A 23,577-nucleotide genomic window follows, 5' to 3' on the forward strand; every position below is an offset into this window, starting at 1 on the left:
CCATTGGCCCCTCCGCCCCCACGTGACGCCGCGGCGGCGCTCCCCCTCCCTTCCCTTGCCCTCCCCTCCCCGCTGTCCCCGTGACTGCCCCCCCCCTCCCGTCCCCCCCAGCCCCCGCTGCCCGTGGTTCCGGCGGCGGTCCGGGCCGCGCCGCCATGCCGCGGTACTGCGCCGCCGCCTGCTGCAAGAACCGCGGCGGGCAGAGCGCCAGGGACCGCCGCAAGCTCAGCTTCTACCCGTGAGTGGGCGGCCTTGGGGGGCTTGGGGGACTGGGGCTGGGGCTGGGGCTGGGGCTGGAAGGGTGTGGGGAGAGGAGGGAAGGGAAGGGAAGGGAAGGGAAGGGCAGCGCTGCTGTGGGGGCTCAGAGCCGAGCTGCTCGGCCCTGTGAGGAGCACGGTGCCAATATCGGCGGGTTGCTGTCGAGTTAAGGCGCAGTAAGTGCGGGTGTGTGGAGATAATCGTCTAACATTGAGGAGAAAATCGAGGGGTCGGCTCCGCAGGCAGCCCGAGACTTCGTTTTGGTGAGACCTGAGCTGAGTCGTGAGTTTGTTTCACTGCACAGTCAGCGTTGTTCAACAGTCGTTGTTGTTCCAACATCCGGAAAGCTCACAGGGAAACACCTTCAAAAGGGCTTTAGTTTAGATCAAATTAAACTACTTCACCTACAACATATACCATGCATGATTCAGCTGAAGTACGTTATCATCATAAAACAATCATGAAAACGAGTGGAAATACATTTTCTAGAGTGATATGGATAATCTGAGTGCCACACGAATGATCAAAGCAAGTTGGAGTGCTGGTACATATTTATATTCAAGTGTACGGCATCAATGTAAATATGACCCGGTGCTTAGGGACATGGTTTAGTGGGTGACTTTGGTAGTAGGGCGATGGTTGGACCAGATGATCTTGGAGGTCTTTTCCAACCCTTATGATTCTATGATTTCAAAATCCCTGCCATTTTATCTGGCCATTGAACTGTTTTGTGTTAAAACTATCACAGTCTGGCAGAAGAGGTGCTGAGACTTGTTTATACCAGAAAACAGATGCTGAATATGATTTGGGGGGTATTTGAGAGCAGGAGCAGGTTACTCTGTAGCCCAAATAATACATTTCGCAACCAGACTTGGTCTCTTACTGCAGATTTTTTTTTTTGCTTCCCAGTCTGAAGCTGGCTGGTGGTGGGAAAGGCAGTGAGTGCTGTCTTGCAAGGGTAATGGCAGTGGAAGCAAACGCTCTCAAGGCCTTCTTGGAGAGGGTGTGTTTGGTGGTGTGATCTTCTACTGAAAGAACCTTGTCCTCTTGCTGAGAACCTTGTCCTCTTACTGAGAACCTTCTTTGGACCTAGGTAGTAACATCCCTGGCTGAGCTCTGTAACGTGCTGTATAACATGTGTAATGCTGCTATTGGGTGTACATAGTCTAAGCAGGCAGCAATTGAAAAGGCTGAACCCCTGACCTGTCCTTGAGAGGTTATCTTCTTTTTACTAGCATTATTCTTTGCATTCCTGCAAAGAGCTAGGTGGATCAACAGTTTGCACCGTTTCCTTGGTAACTTGAAAACTTAAATGGCAGCAAATTCAAAAGGTGGGATAAAGGTTGAAAAAGTGCAGCTACTTGCAGTTTTAGGACATTGTGGGCCTGTAGAGGAGAGTCATTGCCGTGTGTGGCAGTTGAGAAGAAACTTGTAGTTTCAGGGGTGGGATCTAGGGTTTGCCAAGAAGTAACAAGCCTTTCATAGAATTTGGGTGACACACAGCCCCTCGGCACACCGGGCTGTCTCCACAGCTTCTGTTTTGTGGGAATACCTCACTGCTGAGCCATTTCTTTTGTGCATTGAAATTCAGTTAATGTTATTCTGGTCTATTAACGTACAGTAATAAACATCATAGAAAGAATTGGTTGTTAATTAAAAGGAAAAAATCAGCTATTTAGGGAGAGAGACAAAACTGGTTTGTAGCAAGGCTGTAGGCACTTGTCACATCTGAATGGTTGTTGTCCCTCTTACTGCCAACATCTAATAAATACTCTTTACATCCTATGCTTATGATCAGGTCAGGTTTGATGACCAAATGAATCTGTCTCTTACTCAAAAGTGTAGGGTTTTTTTAAAGTTATTGTTGTTCATGATTCTAAGGAATATTAGAGTATTGCTTTCTTAACAGGAGTCATTTCTCAGTGTTCAGAAATCAAGTTACATTCTATGTATCATATGTGATTATAGGCCAGAGTAGAAAGAAACTTAGCACTCCCAGAGAAATCTGTAAGCACATTTCAAGTACTTTGATGTCTGTCTAGTAAGAGCTGAGAGTTCAGGGTGGTCTCCATGTTTGTGTTGCCATTACCTTAACTGCATGACTGGACATGCATCATAATGAGCCTTTAATTTCCCTTTAATTTTTGTGTATCGTGATTCATTGGGTAGATTACATACGTTTGCTCACTTTCTTTTAACTTAGCTCTCTTTCCCATGTAATATGACTTTGTATATACTTTCAAAATCAATTTCATGTATTTTGCAAGTAAGTTAGAGGGTTGAAAAGTTAGTTCTGGGTTACGTGACATCGTTGGGATACTCAACACTGTAAGACAGCTTAATTTCTGAAACAAAAAGTAAATGCACACCAACACAAAACATTTTTACTTTTTGAACAAAATTTAGATCCTGCACTGGAAATACTATTCACATTTATAAGTTATCAGACACTCCTGAATATGGTGTATGCTAAGAGACACTTAGTCAAAGAAAAATAATAACAAAAGGGTTGGGTACTAATTTTGTCTAGTAAGGCAAAAAAAAATACTATTTCTAAAACGAGGGCCGGATCTAACATTTTTTTAATGAAGTATTTCCTCTGGCTTCAGGAGAACTACTTTTTGAGCAAGTATTGCAGAATCAAGACTTTTTAAATGCCTTGGCCTAGGGTTTTGAAGCCCTTCACCAGCAGAAATCAATAGAAATTCTGCTGCTGAACTCTGGAGCAAATAGCCAAATAGGAACCATTTCGATGATTGTTAGATTAACATGTAATTGACATCCTGATTAGTTTTTCATATTTAGGAAAAAAAAAAAAGAAAAAAAAAAAGAAAGAAATTAAAATCATTGCTTTCTTTTTATTCCTTTCAAGAGAATCAAGTAAGGAAGGACAGCCTGGTAAGGAACAACAGAATGTTCTTTGTTTAAAAAGAAAACAGAAAGAAAGGAAAAAAAATAACAATTCTTTGCTTTTCTGTTTCTTTTTATTTTTTTCCCAACTGTTTTAAAAAAGATTTCCACTTCATGATAAAGAGAGACTTGAGAAATGGTTGCGGAATATGAAGCGAGATGCATGGACTCCAAGTAAACACCAGCTTCTATGCAGTGATCATTTTACCCCCGATTCCCTTGATGTGCGATGGGGTATACGATACTTGAAACATACAGCTGTACCAACAATTTTCTCTTCCCCAGATGATGAGGTAACGTGTTCCTATCTTTTTATTATAATAGAAGGCTAACCAACTATTTATGTAATAAAAATGTGCTGTCTATGATATAGCTTATTTTAAAAATACCCGTCCATCAAAATGTTTTGCCAACAGAACTGACGCAAAACTAGTATGTGATTCCATAGTATAAAGGAAAAACAACTACCCATACTTTGAGTGGAGGTTCAGTATTATTTTTAATTGGAAATTCCAAAAGCATGTTCTTTAGAAAATTCCCCATAGAAAAATTCGTTTACTGTGTGATTACTATTATTAGTTTTTGGGTTTTTTTTAAGGTCGTCTCTTAACTAACTGTACATAAATACTGACTTTAGAATGTTTTTGTTTCAAACTCAGCATTTCTCTTTCCTGGCCCTAGTCTCAAACACCTAAGAGCTCAGGAGTGTAGGCTGTTAAAGTTTTGCCACAAAGGCTATTCCATCTTGTCTTTCACAGAGTTATGGAATTGTTGTATTGGGTTTATGTGGCAAGGGCTTGGTAGCAGGGTGGTGCTGCAGGGGTGGCCTCTGTGAGCAGAGCCCAGCAGCTGCCCCATGTCAGATCAGAGCCAGCTCCAGATGGCTCCAAAAAGGACGCGCCACTGGCCGGAGCTGAGCCAGTGAGCGACGCTGGTTGGGCCTCTGGGAGAGAAGATTTAAGAAAGGGGGAAAAAGTAAATTAAAAATAAAATGCTGTGCAACAGCATCTGGGAGAGAAGAGTGAGAAAATGTGAGAGAAGCAGCCCTGCAGACCCCCAGGTCAGTGCAGCAGGAGGGCAGGAGGGCAGGAGGTGCTCCAGGCACGCAGCACAAGTTCCCCTGCGGCCTGTGGAGAGGCCCCTGGTGGAGCAGGCTGTCCCCCTGCAGCCCATGGGTCCCACATGGAGCAGATCTCCACGCTGCAGTCCCCCGTGGAGGAGCCCCCGGTGGAGCAGGTGGATGTGGCCTGGAGGAGGCTGCGGCCCGTGGAGAGCCCCCGCAGGAGCAGGCCCCGGGCCAGAGCTGCAGCCCGTGGAGAGGAGCCCCCGCAGGAGCAGGGCGTCTGGGGGGAGCTGCCGCCCGTGGGGGACCCGTGCTGGAGCAGTTTGCTCCTGGGGGATGGACCCCGTGGTACGGAGCCTTGTGGGAGCAGTTCTTGAAGAGCTGCTGCCCGTGGGAATCTCCGGTTGCTGAAATTAATTCAGAAGTGAATTAATTCATTCTTTCAAAATCCCTAGGATTGCTGAGATGTTAAGTATCACATTTGAAATGATAGAATTCATTTGGTTTTCTTTAATTTTATCTTTGCATACATTTTTCAGTCACTTAAGACTGAAGTTTGGTGGGTCTTTTTGTTTTTTTTTGTTCTCCAGGAAAAAGACTCTTCTCAGGACAGCCCACAAGAGATAAAGAGAGAAGATCTGGAAGAAACAACTAAAAATGTAGAGTCCAAGAAAGCACCTGTATCACTTGAACTTTGTAGACCAAAGAGAAGTCCTGCAATGGCAGAAAATCTAGATGAAAAAGCAGAAGTAGTTTGCTCAACTGCATTGAGTAAACCTTTACAAATGCAAAAACTACAACTTCAAAACAGAGAAGACTTTCAGGCAGACAGTGTTATTCTTGATAATTCATCTCAGCAGCATATACATCAACCTGAGCCTGTTTTATTGGCAACAGCAGTCCAGAACATGGAAACTGTCAATGTTCATACTTCTGTAGAGGATTCAGTAAGTTGTACAGCTACAGTCTTGCAATTTTCAGACCCTGATTACTTGAATTCGTCTCTGAAATTGAACAGCGCTTTAGGTTCAATAACTGACTATGCACTTGAAAACCCAAACTCTCATGTTTTAGGCTGTTCTGTTGAAGTACAGCCTACAAGTGAAAACACAGTTTTAGTCAGTACAGTTACACAAACTATTGAACAATTCAGTGGAGGTGAAGAATCTGTCATTGCCATCATCCTACCAGCTGAGAGTCCAAAAGAGTCTGAAATAATAGATAGTTCTTTCCCACCTATTAAGCAAGAATTTCTCGACACGGAAGAAGCAGAAACAGATAAATCTGTGTATATGAATGCATATAGTGGAAGTGAAGTGTTACAAACTGAGCATTCATACTGCAAACAAGACATAGACAGAGAGCACCTCTGGCAAAAAATTTCAAAGCTCCACTCTAAGATAACTCTACTTGAAATGCAGGAGATAAAGACTTTGGGGAGACTCAGGTCCTTGGAAGCTCTTATTGGACAACTGAAGCAAGAAAACCTTCTTTCTGAGGAAAAGCTCAAGATGGTAGAAAACTGCTTCACAACACTGGAAGTGACTATGATACAGTAAAGGCTTTCAGTTATTGTTCTACAGTATCTTTTCAGCCTCTTGACTGTCCTTTTGAACAAAATAAGTTTTGATTCAATCATGGTATTTTAGATATCTAATGCAAATTGTGTGAATAGCAAATACCCTGAATGTTACATCAACTCCTATCGATGCTAGATGGTAGACTATTGCCCATAAAATATGACTTGCAAGTGAGCTTTAAAAGGAAAGCTAAACCTGTTAGTCTTGTTAAAGTATGTAAAGCGAATCAATAAAAATAAGTTTAACTTTTCCAGGTGCAGGCTTCCCTGAAACATGCAAATCTTGCTTTTGGGGGAGCAGTAGAATGGACAGTGTAACTGGGTAGAATGGAAAATTATAAAACAGCTGTCTAAAAGGAAAAAAAAGTCTCCTGGTTCTCTTTCAAACCAGTAAGGAAGTATGTAATACGCATTGTCCAGTGAGGCCACAATTACTCTTTGGTCTTCTGTTCATCTAGCATTAATTCTGATAGCTTTTTGTACAATTTGACCTTATTAAATTTTTCTGCAATAAAAGGTGTGTCTGTTCATTTAGTTTTTCTTTTTTTTTTTTCTGAGAATATTGCTACAATGAACAAGTCCCTCTCCTCTTTTTGTGCTGATGGAATATTCCACTCAAATGAAAAGAAACAAATAGTGATTTTTTGTGGTTAGTAAAAAGGAAAATTGTAAATATTCAGTGAGTGCTATCTGCTCAGCTTTGATCATGATGCAATCTATGTCTGCATAAATTCATGTACACTTAATAGTACACTGAAGAAAGTAATGCTTTATGGAGCAAAGTGACAGAATCTGTCACACTATTTTTCTATAGCTAATTCTTCAAGAAGTGGGATATAGAGATTAGAAATTTGCTCCCCTGTATTAACTGTTTCTAGTGTGCAGGACGTGAGTGCATTGGAAATATAATCCATTTTGAGGGCATGAATTTGCTTAAACACTTTCTGCTTATTCTCTCAGCATGCTACAAGTTAGAGCTAGAGTTCAGTGTGTAGTGACTGGAATTCTTGAGGGGCTTCCATGTATTTTCCGATATTTGAGCATCTTACCCCACCACCAGTTCAGTATAGGACTGGACCTAATGTGTTTCTTTGCAGTGAATTACCTGTGCTCTCTGTTGGATTCATTCTGAAATTTTCTGGGGAATTTTTTGATTATTAAATTGAGGATCCAAGCAACAGTGATTATAAAGTTGACCTGCAACTAGAGAAGTTATAAACTAGTAAAATTTCAGAAAAATTCCTGATAGTAATACTGAAAATGCTTTTTGTGGCATAGATATCTTTAAACTTGGGAGAAAAAAAAAAAAAAGATCCTTAATTTTCCTTTTTTTTTTTAATGGACTATCTTGGGAATATAACAGAAAAAACTCACCTCAGTAAGCATGTCACCAAGTTTATGAATTTTTCTCCTACAGGATGATTTGAGCCAATGAGGCTTGGGTGGGCTTAAATGGTCCTCTGCCTTTCTACGTCACACACAACTTTTTATGCCAGATAGGTCATTGTTAAGGCTTACAATTAGCTCTTCTCAGCCGAGCCTATTACCTTAACTGCTGCCCAAAGTAACCTCTACTCTTATCAAGCAGGATATTACAGCTTTATTTTTCTAATTTTTTAATTTTCTCGTGTCTAACAATAGATGTTAAATAACATGCCAGCCTATTAACCTTGAGTGTTCAAGTAGAGCTGTGTAAATTTACCAGTTTTCCTTAATTCTGAATTTTACGTTTGATTGCTCTCTGCTAGATCATAGTCCCTCTCATCCAGATTCATGAATTTTGCAGTAGCAGCCAGCATCACCAACTTAACTTTAAAAAAGGCCAGAGATGGAAAATGAGATGATTTTGTATGTAGCCTTTCTCAGGGCCAGTCTTGTAGTGATGAAGAGGCTGAACCACCACAAAACAGTCTGCAGTTTGACCAGAATCAGTGCTGTGTTTTGTAAATCGTTGCAAATTGATTCCAATAAATTATTTGGGCAGAGAAGTTTTGTATTCATTTAAAAACATTTAGAATTATAGCTGACTATGTTTGCTTACAGAAAAATATGACTAAGTTCTTAGCTTCAACAATATGCTGACACATGCTTACTTAAGCTAATCCGTATAAATACAGGAAAAACTGCGCTGGAAATTGCCACACTCCACTGATTAGGTGCTACGTGTGTCTTGTTCTTAGTATTTCCTGATCATAAAAATGTGTAACCTTTTCCACTAAACGTAAGGACTTTAATAGATGCTATGTTATTCTTTCAGATCCAATGGAAACTGCTCTTGAGCAGCTGCAGCTCACTATGGTAATAGTACATTAAATCATTAAACATTTTGTAATGTATCCAACTTATAGTGATCAAAATTAAATGATCTTATGTGTCTTTTCAATATTTTTGCATCTTTTTTTTTAACTTTTGACTGCTTTTTTCCAGTGATTCAATTAATTATTTCAACATTTTACAGATTTAAGAGGTGTCAGCAGTTTAATACACATATTGAATTGTTAAGCAGTTTATCTTTTCTACTACTATGGAAATATGGCATTTGGCTTTCTCCTAGATCTTCATTTAAATTCTACCAACTTTATTAAAGTTATGGATGAGCAGTGTCGCTCCACATGGAATAAACTGTTACCCATTTCTTCTAGTTCTCTGCAGTTTCCCTAGTTTTTCATTTTCTTTACAAGGTGGAGTGAGATGTTTTATTTAACACAATGTGGATGCAGTAGAGGATGCAGCAGAGGATGTTTTCTTTCTGTCAGTATCCGGGAGTTCTCTCCTGTACTTTCTTGCATCAGTGCCACCAGTCGTGACAGCATTCCTACATACTTCAAGGGCATTCATTAGGAGTCTGCCAAGACCTGTCATTAGCTGTCTAAAGTATCTCATTACTCTCCTTTACCTTAGTGAGGTTGTAGTTATTCTTCCTTTCTACTTAAATCCTGTCCTGCTCTGAAATGTGGGTCTCAGAGTAGGACGTTAGAAAACCTGGATACTGTTTCACTAGGTGCTGTCCTGTTATTAAGTTCAAAGCTACATGTTGCATCTTAAAAATTACACGTACCTCCAACTCCGGACTCCTTCTCCAATAGCCTGATTGCCTCAATACCTGGCTGCACATTGGTGAAAATGCCTTGCATACTACTTGATGCTTCATCTCACTAGATAATGCTGCTTATCTGCAAGCCAGTGTCTCACACACACAATGCGTCACTCCGGCACCTCAGCCTGTATCCAGTGCTGGCTTAGTAAAGCACCAGGCACAGCCTGCACAGCCCTTCTGTGTCACAGCGACGTGGTGTAACACCCATGGACCCCATCACGTAGCTAGGTGAGGGCTTGTCCAGACAGGGGTTGCCTGCATGCCCTGGATTGCTACAGCCCTAATTATTTATTTGTGTCAGTGACGGTGGAGCGCTTTGCTTGCCAGGATGCATTATTTCCAGACTTACTGAGGGGAGTGTTGAAATTGCGTCACTCTTACATGTTTAAAAGTTCATCAGTGCAGTAAGTCAATGAAACTGAGATGCTGCTTCTGTGAGAAAACATACCAAGAGGTAGTGGGAAAGCCCCACGTGGTTTTGGGGCACACTCAGGAGACACTGTGGGCAGCAGCCCAACAATTTTCTATCTTCCCAGGCAGAACTAGAAAAAGTCCACATCCAGCCATGCAAGACGCAGGTGATGCTGAGCAACTCTGTCCTCTTCCCTTTTGTAAAATCCTTTAGCAGGAAGCCCTGCACCATACTGCAAGGCTGGAGGGAAGTGTGAGACCTCGTGAGAGATGCTCAGCACCATGCATGGGACAGGGAGGAAAGTGCAGGCTTTGGCATTTAGGGTTCCTGCCTGGGGAAAGTTCTGTCTTCAGGATCCCACAGGACACATGAGCTACCAGCACCAAGGCAAGGCGGGGGGGGGGGGGGGGGGGGGGCGGGGGGCGTAATTATATGCTATTGTGACTTAAAATTGGACTTAAATTTAGATACAGAATATATTTTCTTTTGCTCAATTACCCAAGAATTTTATGACTTACTGACACAAGCTGGAAATTTTAGAATATTATTCACACTAAATTAAATAAAAATATCACCACTCTATTTTCTCCTTCACTGAAATCAGTGTGATGACTTTCTAATTTACCAGGCCATTTACTCCTGCAGTAAAGACATGAATTTCTCCCAAAATATTTTCTAAATCAAACTTCATTTTTTTTTCCAGTAAATGTAACTCTTGGCATTATTAAATGTCATGGGGCATATTGCTGAAAGCCTGTCACTGTTTTAATATCTGTCTTTCCTGCAGAAGACATTTAGAAGACCATTTCTGAAAGCATAAACACAATTTTGAAGCATGTGCCACATTCTTTCTAAGACATTAAACTATATAGATTATTGCAGAATACATAATATTATATGTATTTATATGTGTATATATATTGCATATATAAAAAAGCAGCGCTCCATATAAACAGTAGGTGGTGCTACTGGATTGCTCTGTAGAATCAGCCTAAAGCATTTTATTTTTACTCAGAAACAAGCAAATGAATTAACTATTCAGGGATTTTTCCTTATGATTTATATGTGTCTTTAATAAAGTAAGGTAGTATCTGAGTAAAACATTATGGCTAATTTTCCTCAATTTTACAGAAGTAAAGCTTCAGAGAAGAAACTCATTTATATTCTGAGCATAAAACGTGAAATTTGAGAGCTTTCTGCTCAAGAGAGTAGTAAAAGACGATCTATTCATTGTCCTTTTGTGGAGCATGATTGCATTCATCATATGTTGAAGTGGGTCAGTGATTAAAGTTTGAATCCCATAAAGAGTTTAGCATCGCACATTTGCATATTAATCAGGGTAATGGTGTGAGTGTTTAATCACAGCCTTCAGCAAGAATGTCTGTTTTGCTACACAAGCACTGTGGCCATGTTTTTCTAACTGGAAAGATGCATGCACATCAGCTTTATGCATGGCCTAGTCCCCTCTTAAAATATTGTGGAACAGACGTTGTACAGAGAATATACAACTTCGGATGATACAAACTGCATTGGTACAGGGGAACATTGGTCCTGCAGACTCAAATGATTTTTTTCCTGCTTATTCCAGTGTAACTTTCAAAATATAATAGGTAATAAGGTATTACAGAGCAGGTTAGAAGCATCTGTGTGTTGTGGTTCAACCCTGGCAGGCAGCATTAGCTCTATCCCAGCCAAAACAATGACACCCTGTGAATTTCTGAATGTATGGAACAGATCTTAAAACAGGAATTGCAAAAACAGACAGTGAAGAAAGCCATGCCTAGGTAAACTAGGGTTTGGAGGCATCCATTTGCCTCAAGGCTGGTTGCATCTTCTCTGGGTGTACAGCCTGCGGTACTCAGCCTGTTGTTCACTGATCAGATCCAGCCACCTAACAGAACCAGAGAGACACAACTCCTCCACAGCCTCCTGAAAGAAGGCATCTCACCTGTCTCTATCATGAGGTGTTCTTCCATTAACCAATATCTAATATCTTCATTAAGAAAAGAAATGAGGAAATGCCCGTTTATCTACTGATTATGGCCAATGGGATGTTCTAGACAAATATGTTAGATTTAGATTTTTTTGTTGTTGTTGTTATAAATATCTGGAGTTAGCTAAAATGAATGTGACCTTATGTTTTGATAGTCACATAGTTTTTAGATGGGCAGGTTAAGAAAATCAAGTCCTAATTTAAAAGCTCTTGGCAAGGCAGTCCTTCCAAATTGTGCTTCAATTTCCTGTACAGCCAGTGACAAGAGGAAGGTCCTTCAAAGCTTCTAGAGGAGATTCTGTTCAGATATATCATTTATGCAGTTGCAGCATTTTTTTCTGAAGATTTTGAAAGAAATTTTTTTCTGTATAGAAAATTTGGACAAGTTGGAAAACTGATTCAACAGATGCCTACCTTAGTCAGAGTATCCAAGGCACATTTCTCAGTGCTGCAGAACATCCTCACAAGGTGCACATCAGACCTAAGAGCTCTGCATTGCTTCATGGATAACATAAGGTGATAATCATCAGAAACCTTATACCCCCTTGGGATGGAAAACAACCTTGTGCCCTCTGTAGGCTCCTGCCAAAGTAGTATAAAACACCATGTTGAGCTCTTATTCAGCCATGCCTGCTTGGGTAAGGACATTATAGATTGTAAATGTAGATAGTTTGACCTTCACTCTGAGTCAATAGACTATGAGGACAAACAAGAACAGGTTTGGGAGCTCTCAACAACCAGAATAGTTACTGTTTAGAGATGAGGGATAATAAAGATACAAGGCCTGTAGTTTCACAGCATGCAAAATATATCAAACCTTTTGGATCTCATACTTGCAAGCAGATGTTATTAAATTTACATCAAAGCCCTTTATTGAGCGTTTTACATGATGAGAAATCCTGTACTGTGTAAAGCTGGCTTTGGCTAAAGGACAGTTACAGAGCACTAAGCCCATACCGCCTCGGTGCCTATTGACCAGCCATGGATACTCTCACAGCACTGCGTTATCTGGCCTTGCTGACTGACCATTAGTTCTCAGGAAATGCCCAATATTCTGCTGTCACTAGATAAGGGTGTACAACAACTCATGCTCTCTCCAGGTCACAGCCCCAGCAGACTCCTGCAGAAAGCCTTTCACACCTCGCTAGCAATGCAGCAGCTCCTCTCCACCTCTCTGTTATCTGTGCAGTCCCTTAAAAAGGGAGAAATTGGCTTTTCGTGTCCCTAGCCCGAAAGTAGATTAAATCAGGCAGTTCCTACTTTGGGTCTGACCTTCAGGAAGTCCAGGGGTGGAATTAGAGCCTTGTCTGGCTGATGTTAGAGAGATTATCTGATGCCTTATGAAATTACTGGCCCTGAAAGTTTGCTGTGAAGTTTCCTGCTCAGGACCACATCAGGGCACTGCACCACAGCCCCAGGTGCCAGGGGCTCACCCCAGCACAGCTCTGCAAGTCCTCTGGTGCAGAAGGACAAAATTTGCCCCAAATATTCAAGGTTTGGCTGGCACAGAGGACGTGGCTTTGAACTGAAACAGGCCTCCAGCAGGGACTCTATGAGGATGCAAAACGTGGATGGATGCTGGCTTTTATCCCCCTGTCCCTTTGGTTTGCTTTATGTAGGGACCAAGAAGCCAAGCTCCTGGGATTTGCTGGGGTACGAAATGCTGCGCGGAGAATAACAGGCAGATAATGAGCAGAAAACTATGTTTCATTTATGGAGATTAATTAGAAGCAGTAACAAATCCCAATTAGATTTTTAATTAAAATTATATTAGAAACTGACACTTATCGAAGAATTGCTACAGAAATACGCACTCAGCCACAGCTGCACTTGCGTTGACTAATTTCACAACTTTTAAATGTATAATTCACCATAATGATATCACAGCCATAAATCCAAATTAAATTGTATTTTACAGCTTTGACGTTAAAGCCATCAACTCTTCTCTTTAGGGATTCATTTTACGAGACTTCAGTAAAAGTATTTACACATTTGTGATTTGCAAGGATTCAGTGGTGTGGTTTTTTTGTTGTTTGTTTGTTTGTTTTTTCTTTCCTGCACTTAGCATCTGAAATGGATTTATAGCTTTATCCACAGGTTTTGATGTGTAACAGTGTCCTAGCTCCCAACAGTACAAGAAAGCTTCAGGCTCACAAATTAGATGAATTCTTCATTCAGAGAGACTCCGCGCTGGGGGACTGCAGACACTCTTTGCTTACCTTCATTTACAAAGCACAGTCACTGCAAGAAGGCAGAGCCCTGGTTTTCCTGTTGTTTCTGTTCACCTTTTGCACTAATCTCTTTTCAGGACTCCTGGAATATGGCTTCCTATTGCAAAATCCCTAGCCAAGCTTCTGGGTGACTGCAGCTTTTAACAGGCACTGCTTTCAGCCTGCATCTCTTTGTCTTACTCCAAGCTCACACTAAAATCAGGTTAAGGGCAAGCACATGGCTTATTATGTCGAAATCCTCATCTTCCTTTGACTATGCCTTGGCTGGTAAGGTGAATTACTTTCCACCAGTTAATGTAAATAAGTTCTGTATTGATCTTTCTAATGAATAGTGTATCTTTTAACCCACTTTGTTTAAAAGAAACAACCTATTATGTCTGAAATGATTTTGCTGTTAATAAACTCTCAACTGCGGTGTCTGCAGCTCCAGCTCCCTCATCATTTATACCAGAAAATACATGGGAATGGAGGAATAAAATGCAAAGAAAAAAAAAAATTAGGGATCTTTTTGGTTTATTTGATCTGATTCTTTGACAAATACAGAGTTCAAAAATTGGTATACTTTCCCCTCTCCATTAACAGCTGTAGAAATAATATAATAGAAATTACTGGTTTACTTCCCATCATAGGAGACATAAAAGCTAGAAAACTTTTGGAAGCTGCTTTAAGAATTCCTTGTTCTAAAAACACCTGCAGGTTTTTTTTAATATTCTAGTTACATACTCCAGAAAAAAAAAAAAAAACAGCAGACTGATAGTTAAAGAAATGCTGTAAGCTTGCCAAATAATAACCCAGCTAGCCATGAAAGTTTTTTCTTTGGGTTTTAAATAAACATGTTTAATAACAATTAAAAAATTGAGCACACAGTGTAGGATTCATTGCATATGAAGTGATGCAATGAGTGTCATGCATTGATATGAACACAATGCAGAACTGGTGTGAAGTGATAGAGTGCCCTGCCTCACCATCTCACATACATGCACACTCACAAAACAGAGTACCACATTTGCGGAAAGAGAGAGAGAAAGAGAGAAAGAGAGAAAGAGAGAAAGAAAGAAAGAGAGAGAGAGAGAGAAAGAGAGAGAGAAAGAAAGAAAGAAAGAAAGAAAGAAAGAAAGAAAGAAAGAAAGAAAGAAAGAAAGAAAGAAGAAAGAAAGAAGAAAGAAAGAAAGAAAGAAGAAAGAAAGAAGAAAGAAAAGAAAGAAAGAAGAAAGAAAGAAGGAAGGAAGGAAGGAAGGGAGAGAGAAAGGGAGAGAGAGAGAAAGAGAGAGAGAAAGAGAGAGAAAGAGAGAGAGAAAGAAAGAAAGAAAGAGAGAGAGAGAAAGAGAGAAAGAAAGAAAGAAAGAGAGAGAGAGAAAGAGAGAAAGAAAGAGAGAAAGAAAGAAAGAGAAAGAAAGAGAGAGAGAGAGAAAGAGAGAAAGAAAAAGGAAGAGAGGAAGAGAGAAAGAGGGAAAGAGAGAAAGAGAGAAAGAGAAAGAGAGAGAGAGAAAGAAAGAAAGAAAGAAAGAAAGAAAGAAAGAAAAAGAACGAGCTTTGCCAGAACAAGTCCTAGTTATATCAATACCTTCTCCCTCTAAGCATACAAAAAAAAAAGTGCTCCTGTTTCTCAGCATCTATGGCAAACACATTTTATTCTTTCTATGACACTTTCTAGCAAAGGAACATGAAGCTGTAATAAAAAGGCATGTGACAGAACAACATACCCTGTCTTTTCTTGCAGGACTTCTCTAACACTGTGAAATGTTGGAAATCACTGTTTCATGATACCTCAAACCTTGACAGGATCAATAGCCTTCTGGGAAACTCCCTTTACTGCATTCTAATCAGCAAAACTGATGGCTGTTCAAACAGAAACAAGTTATCTTTCAGATTTGTTGTAGCTGTGGATGTCCAATTTGAAATTAATATTGACACATGCACAACAGTCCAGGTTTCTGCAGCAAGAAGCAGAAGCCGGTAATACTTAAGAACTGCAGGAATATTAACAACACTAAGTGCTTATTCATTTTGTTTTTCTCCCCAGGAGATTTGTGATTTTCAAGGGATCTGAGTGAAGACTGTAAACAAAAACAGAGTCATGATTTTTTTGAAGTTTAAACCAACCTTGCTACTCTTTATTTGTTACACTAGTAATTTCCTGTTCTCTACAGCAAAAGCACATTTCTGTTATGAAAGAAACTCCATGAGTAACTCTCAGGAAGGCAGCAGTACGTTGGATCCAGCAAGCAGTGGGATGACGCACTGGGGACCTCATTGCCTGTATGAAATTTACTGCTGCTGTTTCTAATGCAAAGTACGGACTGCAAATTTCTGCTGTCCTTTTCCCCAGCCTCCTCACACAGAATAAGATGGAGGTGAAGCTGAATTTTCAACGTACAGTTTTTCATACTGTTTCTAGCCCATGCATGTTCCCCCTCACACAACCTGCCCCAAAGGGAGAGCAATAGCTGGTAGGAGCAGGTAGCATGCTTTATACAGTCTAGGGGCTGGGAGGACTCTACAAATGCTAGAAGAGAGGGCTGGTACCTTTGTCACCTGACACAATTTAGTATCAAAACACTCCAGCTCTATACTAAGGAAAAGCTTATGCAGATCTGAGATAGCAAGAGAGCAGAAAACTGTTCATATTCAGACAACATTCCCAGTGCTTCCTCTGAAAAATGCTGCCCCCTCTTCTCCCTGCAGATAATGCATCTCCCTGAATCCCCCCTTGAAACACAATCCCCCATGAGGGCACTATGCACCAGCAGCTTCCCCCGAGCCGCCTGCCATCAGTGCTTGCTCCAAAGAGCACTGGAGCAACCCCAGCAAAGGACAAATATTTGCACGCCGCTGAATTCAGTGTCACGTCCTCTCTTGGGAAGAAGTCACTGTGAAGTAGCTCCTAAAGGAAGAAATGCAAACCTTCCCCCCCACAGTGAAGACGTTTTATTAATTTGAAAAGTGAGAACAGTAACTCTTGAAATACTACATTCAAAACACAGCTCTGTAAGCCATTGAAGATAATCTGCCAGTTTCACACAGTTTACAAAATGCATTATTCCTCTACTGCCAACTCTTTGCTTTTAGAGCAGCTTCACAAGAACACATCATGCACATTTCCATTTTACTTTTTTTTTAACTCCTAAATAGGTAATATTTTCTTTAGACTTGTAATTGTTAATAAATATTCAGATGATTTAATTTCATGTATAACACAGCTCTGTTCTGAACGTTTGATCCTGAGGGAAACTATACTCTTAAAACTGATAGAAAGCATTGTAACTGAAAACATTTATTTAAAACTTGAGCCAAAACATATATCTAAAATGAAAAACACAAAAGAAGAAAAGGAATTAACTCGTGATCCTGAAGAGACTATAAAACGTTGCAAAATAGTTTGAAAGTAGTTAAAGAGAGGGTGGGGGCCAAAGTAACATAAAATATTCAACTTTTATCCAAATTCCATCTCCCATGACCCATCACAACCACAGCACAACTGCCCAGGGGGGTTAGCAGTAATTTGCATTACTATTACAAAAGGAACTTGTCTCAGGGACTATGGCCCGCAAAAACATATCCAGTAATGAATCCAATCAGCTAGCAAGTAACAGAAAGATGTTTTTAGCACCCCTAATTTACAGAGCTGGAGACATTCAGGGAGATGGAAGCCCTTGGGAGAGGTGCAAAAAGACCCCAGAGCTTCCAAATGCCAGTCTAATATCTTAGCCTCAAACCACAAAACCAAAAAAATCCCAGAAATGTTGGTTCCACCAGAACTGTGGAGGGCACATAATGTGACCCTTCTCAAAGCAGCCCTACCACCCTACAGTTGCAGCCCTGATGCAACAGGCTCTGGGCTGGGCTGCTCGCCGCCAGCATCAGAGAGAGGAAAGGGCCCTGGTGCTGGCCTGGCCCGCAGCCCCACACCAAGATGCTCTCTGCTTTATGGGCAAGAACTGCATAAAATAAAAGGAACAAGTTCCTCTCTATCATTTCTGAATATAATATTGGCACGATGTGCTCATGTTCACAAGAGTGTATAGACCAAGCAACCAATATTTTTCAGCTGAAGACTTTTAAATGTCTTTTTATGTCTTTTTTTTTTTTTTAATGTTCTCTGGTTTTACCATTAGTGAGAACATGTCATCAATGAAAAATAAAATGACATGGAGCAAGAATAGCAATGGCATCCAGTCATGTCCCAGCCCTACTACTTAAAGGCTGAGCAAAGTCATTCTGATTTTAGGATGGCATGCAGAGCTCCAATTCTGCTGGGTGAGGAGGGCATCATGATGATGCAAAACACACCATAATCAACAGAAAGGCTGCCAAGCACTGTTCTGTACCTGCTCCAGTTAGCAGGAAAGGAAAAGAAAATAAAAAAATTTCCATTATTTGACACAGTTTCTCAGAATTAGTACAAATACTTAAGCACTAGCAGTTTATTTTTGTGGTCATAAATATGCTTACTGCTTTATTATTATTTTTTATGATTCTTTTGTAAATATTCCATTGCCATATTTAGCTAGGAAAAAAAAAAAAAAGAATGAAAACTAGGTCAAAGGATGGAGGACAAGGGGGCAGTAGAGCCTCTTGTTTGCCATTTCTTATAATATGCAGGCTTTGAAGTTTTGGTGGCATTAGAGACATCCCTGTGTGATTAACAGAGAACTAGGAACATCCATTCGTAACAGTGGCAGTGGCAGTGGAACAGCATAATCCTCCCATACTAAGTCCTGCTTTGTTTTCAGATTGTGATTTTCATTCTGAAAGAGAAATATCAATGGGAGAATAAAAAGGGGCCTGAGTATCAGCTGATGTTCTTTGGGGTAAGCAGCACCACTTCTCCTTCTGATAGCATCCCCCAGGGCTGCAAAATGACTCCAAATCCTGCCTTTGTCTGCCAGTTCCCTAATTCAGTCTAAGAAGTCAATCATGAAAATCTCCACAAATGATACTTAAATATATCTGGATATATGTTTATGAACAGGCTGAAGTTGTTTCCTAAAAAGTAAAAATATGAAGAGTTATAAAAAGAAAAAGCCAACTTGCCACTACAACTTTCCAGGTTTTATTGTGTATTTTGACAGACTCCTCTGACTTGAGGCATATTCTGATTAAAAGTGAGAAAACATGTTCTCAGGGGAAGGGAAAAAAAAGGTCAGATACTTTCCCCAGGGAAACTGAAACCAATTAGCACAGTATTTGCCCAGAAAAGGCTGAAACATACCAGAGAACTTAAATGATGGAAAGAGAGAGAAAGATTTTGTCATTGATAAATCCTCTTATTTCCCATATGCCATCCTAATTATTTCATTGGAGCACACACCCACAGACATTAATACCTCTGAACACTTGATTTTAAACGAAACCTGTGCTTTTAGCAGCACGGATGTTATAATATGCAAGCTGTCTTGTTTAACAGACTGAGCTACCCTCACCGAGTCTGGTAGGCTGCAAATAGATGCTGTTTTCCACACAAAGAGCCTTTCTGCTTGAGCAGCTCTGCTCAGACATCACCACCAGCAGCACAACATGATTTCCAAGTCAGCAGCTGCCAAGCTCATCAATAAGACATGGCAATACTCAAACACAAGGAGCAGGCAGTAGCTTGCCACCTAGAGGTCTGCACCATGAGATCTGCACCGGGATGATGTAGTTAGAGTTTAGGTTCTGGCAATCTGCAAGCCCATAGGAAATTATGTTTTGATGGGTACTAATTTTATGATGTCTTTTGGTTTTAGTTTTCTCTGAGAACAAATTGCCTTGCAGACACACTTTCCCCTTAACTGAAAATAATCTTTCCCTTATTTTCTAGTGTTTTTTTCTTTGCCATTAGTATTTAAGTGTAAATCAGTTTTATGCCATGATGGAGGGTGCCTAGGAAATATCCTCGAGTTGTTATTTTCCCCACCATCTCAAAAATGCTTTCCAGGATCAAATAGAGGGTTGCCGACTTGCTAAATCTTATGACTACTACATTTTTCAACTAATCTTCTTATTTGGTTTCCCCAGCTGTCATCATACTCAATGGGATTTAATTTTCGTAGCAACTTGCTTATCTTTGAAGTCAGTGTTATTCCTTCATGAATTCCTTTGTGTGTCACAGCTTAGAGGAGCCTCTCTTCAGCATGCTCAGCTTTTGTGGCTCCTTTGGGCAACCTAGATACTCCTGGCTAACCACTGCAGCTAGGATCATGTTAATTCTGCTCTGGGGATCAAACATGCTGTTTAACAGCTCAGCTTAGCTAAGAAGGCTGAAATGAAAACAGTTTTGGACACTGCTGACGGCCAGCAGTATTTTTCAGAACAGATTGGGAGTGAAGATCCCTTTTGACTAACTGGACTGAGGTCATTCTGATCTCATTCCACAGTCTGAAGTAATTTACTTATTTATCTCAGAGTTCCTTTAAAAAGTCCATTAAATTTAGATAGCACATTTCAGCATTATAGAGCCTTACTCTTGTTTTAGGTGACTCTCTTGTAAGTAGGGCTAGAAAATAAAGTGGAACAGTTAATTTGATACATTTCCATTCTAACATCTAAGGGCAGATTTGGTATTGAAAGAGTTACTTTATTTATCAGTCTGGCCTGCACCCAAGCAGTTTCACAGCTGCTAATCAGCCCAGAGCAGCTGCCATCTTCAGAAGAACATGAGTATGTATGCCAGGACAACTGCTGTGCTCTCTGTAACTTCCCAGTACAGCTCCACAGGCTACCAAGTTTTTCCTCTTGCATTTGAATTTCATGGCCAATGAAGAACAACTGTTTTTATACTTTCTAAAATGAGAGTTTGTACATCTGCAGTATTATCTGCCTGGAAAGAGTTTGTTTGAGTTTTTCTTTTAATTCCGACACCCAAGCTTTCTTCACCCATGAAGAGCCACAGCAGCCACTGGCCGCAACACAGAGGGGTCCAGCCCTTGTCACCTGCACAAGGAGGGGAGAAGACCACCAGTGGAGAACTGCTGTGGAGGTGGTGCAGTAAGCCATATGGGTTATTTCCAAGTGTGTCAAGCCTTGCTCTTGAGTTTAACCTGGCCAATTGTTTCTCCTTCTAAAACGCAGGAGCTACTCAGATGTTATGTTGTCCATGGAGATACATATTGGATTGTTTGTCAAGTCTGTAGTGCATGGCAGGTTTCAATCTTACGGGTGTCATGACATAAAGATTACAGCAAAATACACATACTACATGTACACATGTGATGGAAAATAGGAGACTACCCATATTTTTTATTACATATTCGTTAGAACAGGCATTCTTTCCCATCTCTTGCAAATGTCTGAAATGTCCAGCAGCAGGCAGTGCTTTGTGCAATGGATGGAACCTGTTTTAGAACAAGTACTTTCATGGAACTTGGCCAGAGGACATGGGATGCAAATAGTCTGCTCAGGCTCAAGAGGACACTGACAATGAATTGGAAAGACACCTACTGGGCACCTGGCTACTATTTAGATCCTCTAAGTAAGCAAATTACATCCAGGAGAATAGGAAGGAAGTGTCACACACATTTATCCTGTTCTTGCACTTATGGCCATTCCTGGACACAGAATACCAGATTAAGTGGACCTTCAACCTTAGCTGCTACAAATATTCCAATGCTCTGACATTAATTTATGATAATTATTATGGTAAATGTTAATTACTATTCAAATGGAATGCATTTGAAAGGACTTTGTATACATCGAAAAAACAATGCTTCATTAATGACATTTAAGAACAGCTTCAGTGGGATCATTAGTGACAATACATACAACTACCGAAGGAATATTTGCAGATAAAACCCCTACTTTGGGCATTTGCCATATCTTCCATGCTTTTTAATAAAAATAAACAAGCAAACAAATTTATTTTATAGCTGTCATATAATAGTGATAATTCCAGAGCTGTTTTGTTAAGGAACTATAAAACATACTTTTATTTTCTACAGAAATCAAAATTCAGTCTTCATCTAATATGCTTTAGAATATGGAAAAATATGCTGGCATGCACAGAACTGAAAACCTTGTATTGTCTTAAAGTCTCTTCAAACTGTCAAAACAAGTATCTCTGGAAACTTGAGTCAAACTAGAGGCAGAGGAAAAAAAAAAAAAAAGACACCATGAAATAGAACATCAATAAGCCCATATCTGTGTAGTCTGCTTCAGCACTTCCCGTGTAATTTTAACCAATGCACATCCACTTGGATTAAGATTTTTTCTCTACCATAAGGCACACTCTTGTCAATTTTCCATTTATATTTTGCTTACCAGGAACAAACTTAGTAACCTGAAGAGTAACTTGAAGTCATTACTAAATTCCAGGTTGTGCTTTTACTTCACTTTGCTGATGCCTTCTATCGTGACATTGGAAGATATTAAAGACTGTTAGCTAATCAAAACTATTTCTGTTACAAAATTTAAGTTCCCCAGGACAAAAGCTTACTCTTTCTTCCAAAACCTGCAACAGCACTAATACACTCCATGAATTAGTAATTCTCAGTGAAGAAGGCAGCCCCTAAAATCTGCTTTAGCTGATTCCTCTTCCTAATTTTCATCTTATACTGACAATATCATTGAAGCTATCAGTACAGACATACTGAAAGTGAGTTCACAGAATCACAGAATGCCATGGTTGGAAGGGACCTCTGGAGATCACCTGGTCCATCCCCCTTCCAAGCAGGGTCACTTAGCACATTGTTCCTCGTAAGAATGGTAGAGTCTCCTTCTTCTAACCTGCAACCCAAGCCCCCCAACAAACAATCAGACAGGTCTACAGCATCACCACTGAACACAGCTTGAACATCCACCTCGCACCATAGCCAGCTGCAGTGGGCATGAAATCAAGTGGCAGTGTGCTGGATTCCCCCCAACCCTTTTCTGTTCCTGAATGGCTTCATCACCTACACACGTTCTTCACTGTCTTTCAGCAGCAAATCACCCTGCTCCCTCATGCCTGTGGGTCCCTTAGTGCACGTCAGCTCCAGGACTTGGTACAGTGATGCAGTGGAGCTGCAGGTAATACTGGGCAAAGGCAGCAGCACTTCTGTGCCACCTGAACTTAAACTTGCATGGATTCTCAGCTGCAGCTGCCTCTCTTGCATACTTGGGTAAGCTTCTTTTCTTCATTCTTCATTTTAAATACAGCGTTTTCAAGGGTCTTAAAGAATTTGACAAAAAAAAAAAAAAAAGCAGTAACTTTTTTTCTCTTTTACTGTCTTCATTTCTTCCTGCCTGATTACTCACTAGCACTTTCTACCATTTACAGGCAAAGGTTGGGTTTCTGCTTTGCATCTTAATGTGTCAACTTAAAACTTTTAGCCATTGACTTTACAACAGAAAACTATCCTGGAGAAAATTTCCAAAGGATTTAATTTAGCCATAAAATGCAATCTTTTAATAAAATGTCCTGTGTTCTCACATTTAGAAGTCTGGATGAGTGTTCTTCAGTTTCAAAGTGAGCAGCTTCATTTCAAGCTGTGGAAATGATATTGTACCTTAAAGAGATGTGGCCAAAGGTTTCTGTGAACAATTACTTGATGCTCTGAAGTGATGATAGGTGCTAAGAAGGTGCTGCCTTTGTTCTGCCATTCTGGAAAGGGTGGCACAGCAGCCACTTCTTATTCAAGCTAAAAGAAGAAAGCTGCTCTTTAGTCAGCAGTTAAGCAGGAGCAACTAGCACCCAAGTGATTGGCAAACTAGCTTTATTTGGCAAAATAGAAGGTGAGTCAAGCAGGTAAAGATGTTTCTTAGGCAAAAAAAAAAAAAGAAAAAAAAAGTAGTGGAACATTTTACTGCATTCATTCTTGGCACAGAGCCAGTGGTGGATGCATGGTTCCACCACGGGAAAGGCAACAGAGATCTGTTCTGGGCTTGGCAGGGATGATTCCTGGGCTTCTGAAAGAGAAGACTACCTACCTCCTGCTGCTCATCCTGTCTGTGTTGCGGGAAATGCACTGCTGACTGCATTTCTGTAGATAAAGAGAGCCGTGCCAAAGAAATACTTGAATGTTTCAAGAATTTGTCTTCCAATGAAAACCTTGCTAGCAAGGCCCTGAATCCTGGCTAAG

General features: G+C 40.5%; 1 protein-coding gene across 2 annotated transcripts; it reads left to right on the forward strand.

The window, feature by feature from the left end:
- Positions 1-14: 14 nt before the first annotated feature.
- THAP5 (THAP domain containing 5) lies at positions 15-6,326 on the forward strand. Of its 2 annotated transcripts, none has more exons than XM_035544230.2 (3): positions 15-238; positions 3,272-3,461; positions 4,822-6,326. In XM_035544230.2, the coding sequence occupies exons 1-3, from the start codon at positions 156-158 to the stop codon at positions 5,788-5,790; spliced, it is 1,242 nt and encodes a 413-aa protein (XP_035400123.1). In that variant the 5' UTR covers positions 15-155; the 3' UTR covers positions 5,791-6,326. The 2 variants fall into 2 exon arrangements, with proteins under 2 accessions (XP_035400123.1, XP_035400124.1); XM_035544231.2 differs by lacking the exon at positions 15-238 and adding an exon at positions 1,217-1,351.
- The last annotated feature ends 17,251 nt before the right edge of the window (positions 6,327-23,577 follow it).

Source organism: Cygnus atratus, chromosome 1 (assembly GCF_013377495.2).
Source record: "Cygnus atratus isolate AKBS03 ecotype Queensland, Australia chromosome 1, CAtr_DNAZoo_HiC_assembly, whole genome shotgun sequence".
Classification (NCBI taxonomy): domain Eukaryota; kingdom Metazoa; phylum Chordata; class Aves; order Anseriformes; family Anatidae; genus Cygnus; species Cygnus atratus.

What these genes read in the sequence shown, in the direction of transcription:
- THAP5 (XM_035544230.2), top strand. Translation starts at nt 156, where the DNA reads ATGCCGCGGTACTGCGCCGCCGCCTGCTGCAAGAACCGCGGCGGGCAG. An exon ending in CGCAAGCTCAGCTTCTACCC is followed by an intron (nt 239 to 3,271) that starts GTGAGTGGGCGG and finishes GTTTTAAAAAAG; the next exon opens with ATTTCCACTTCATGATAAAG. An exon ending in TCTCTTCCCCAGATGATGAG is followed by an intron (nt 3,462 to 4,821) that starts GTAACGTGTTCC and finishes TTTGTTCTCCAG; the next exon opens with GAAAAAGACTCTTCTCAGGA.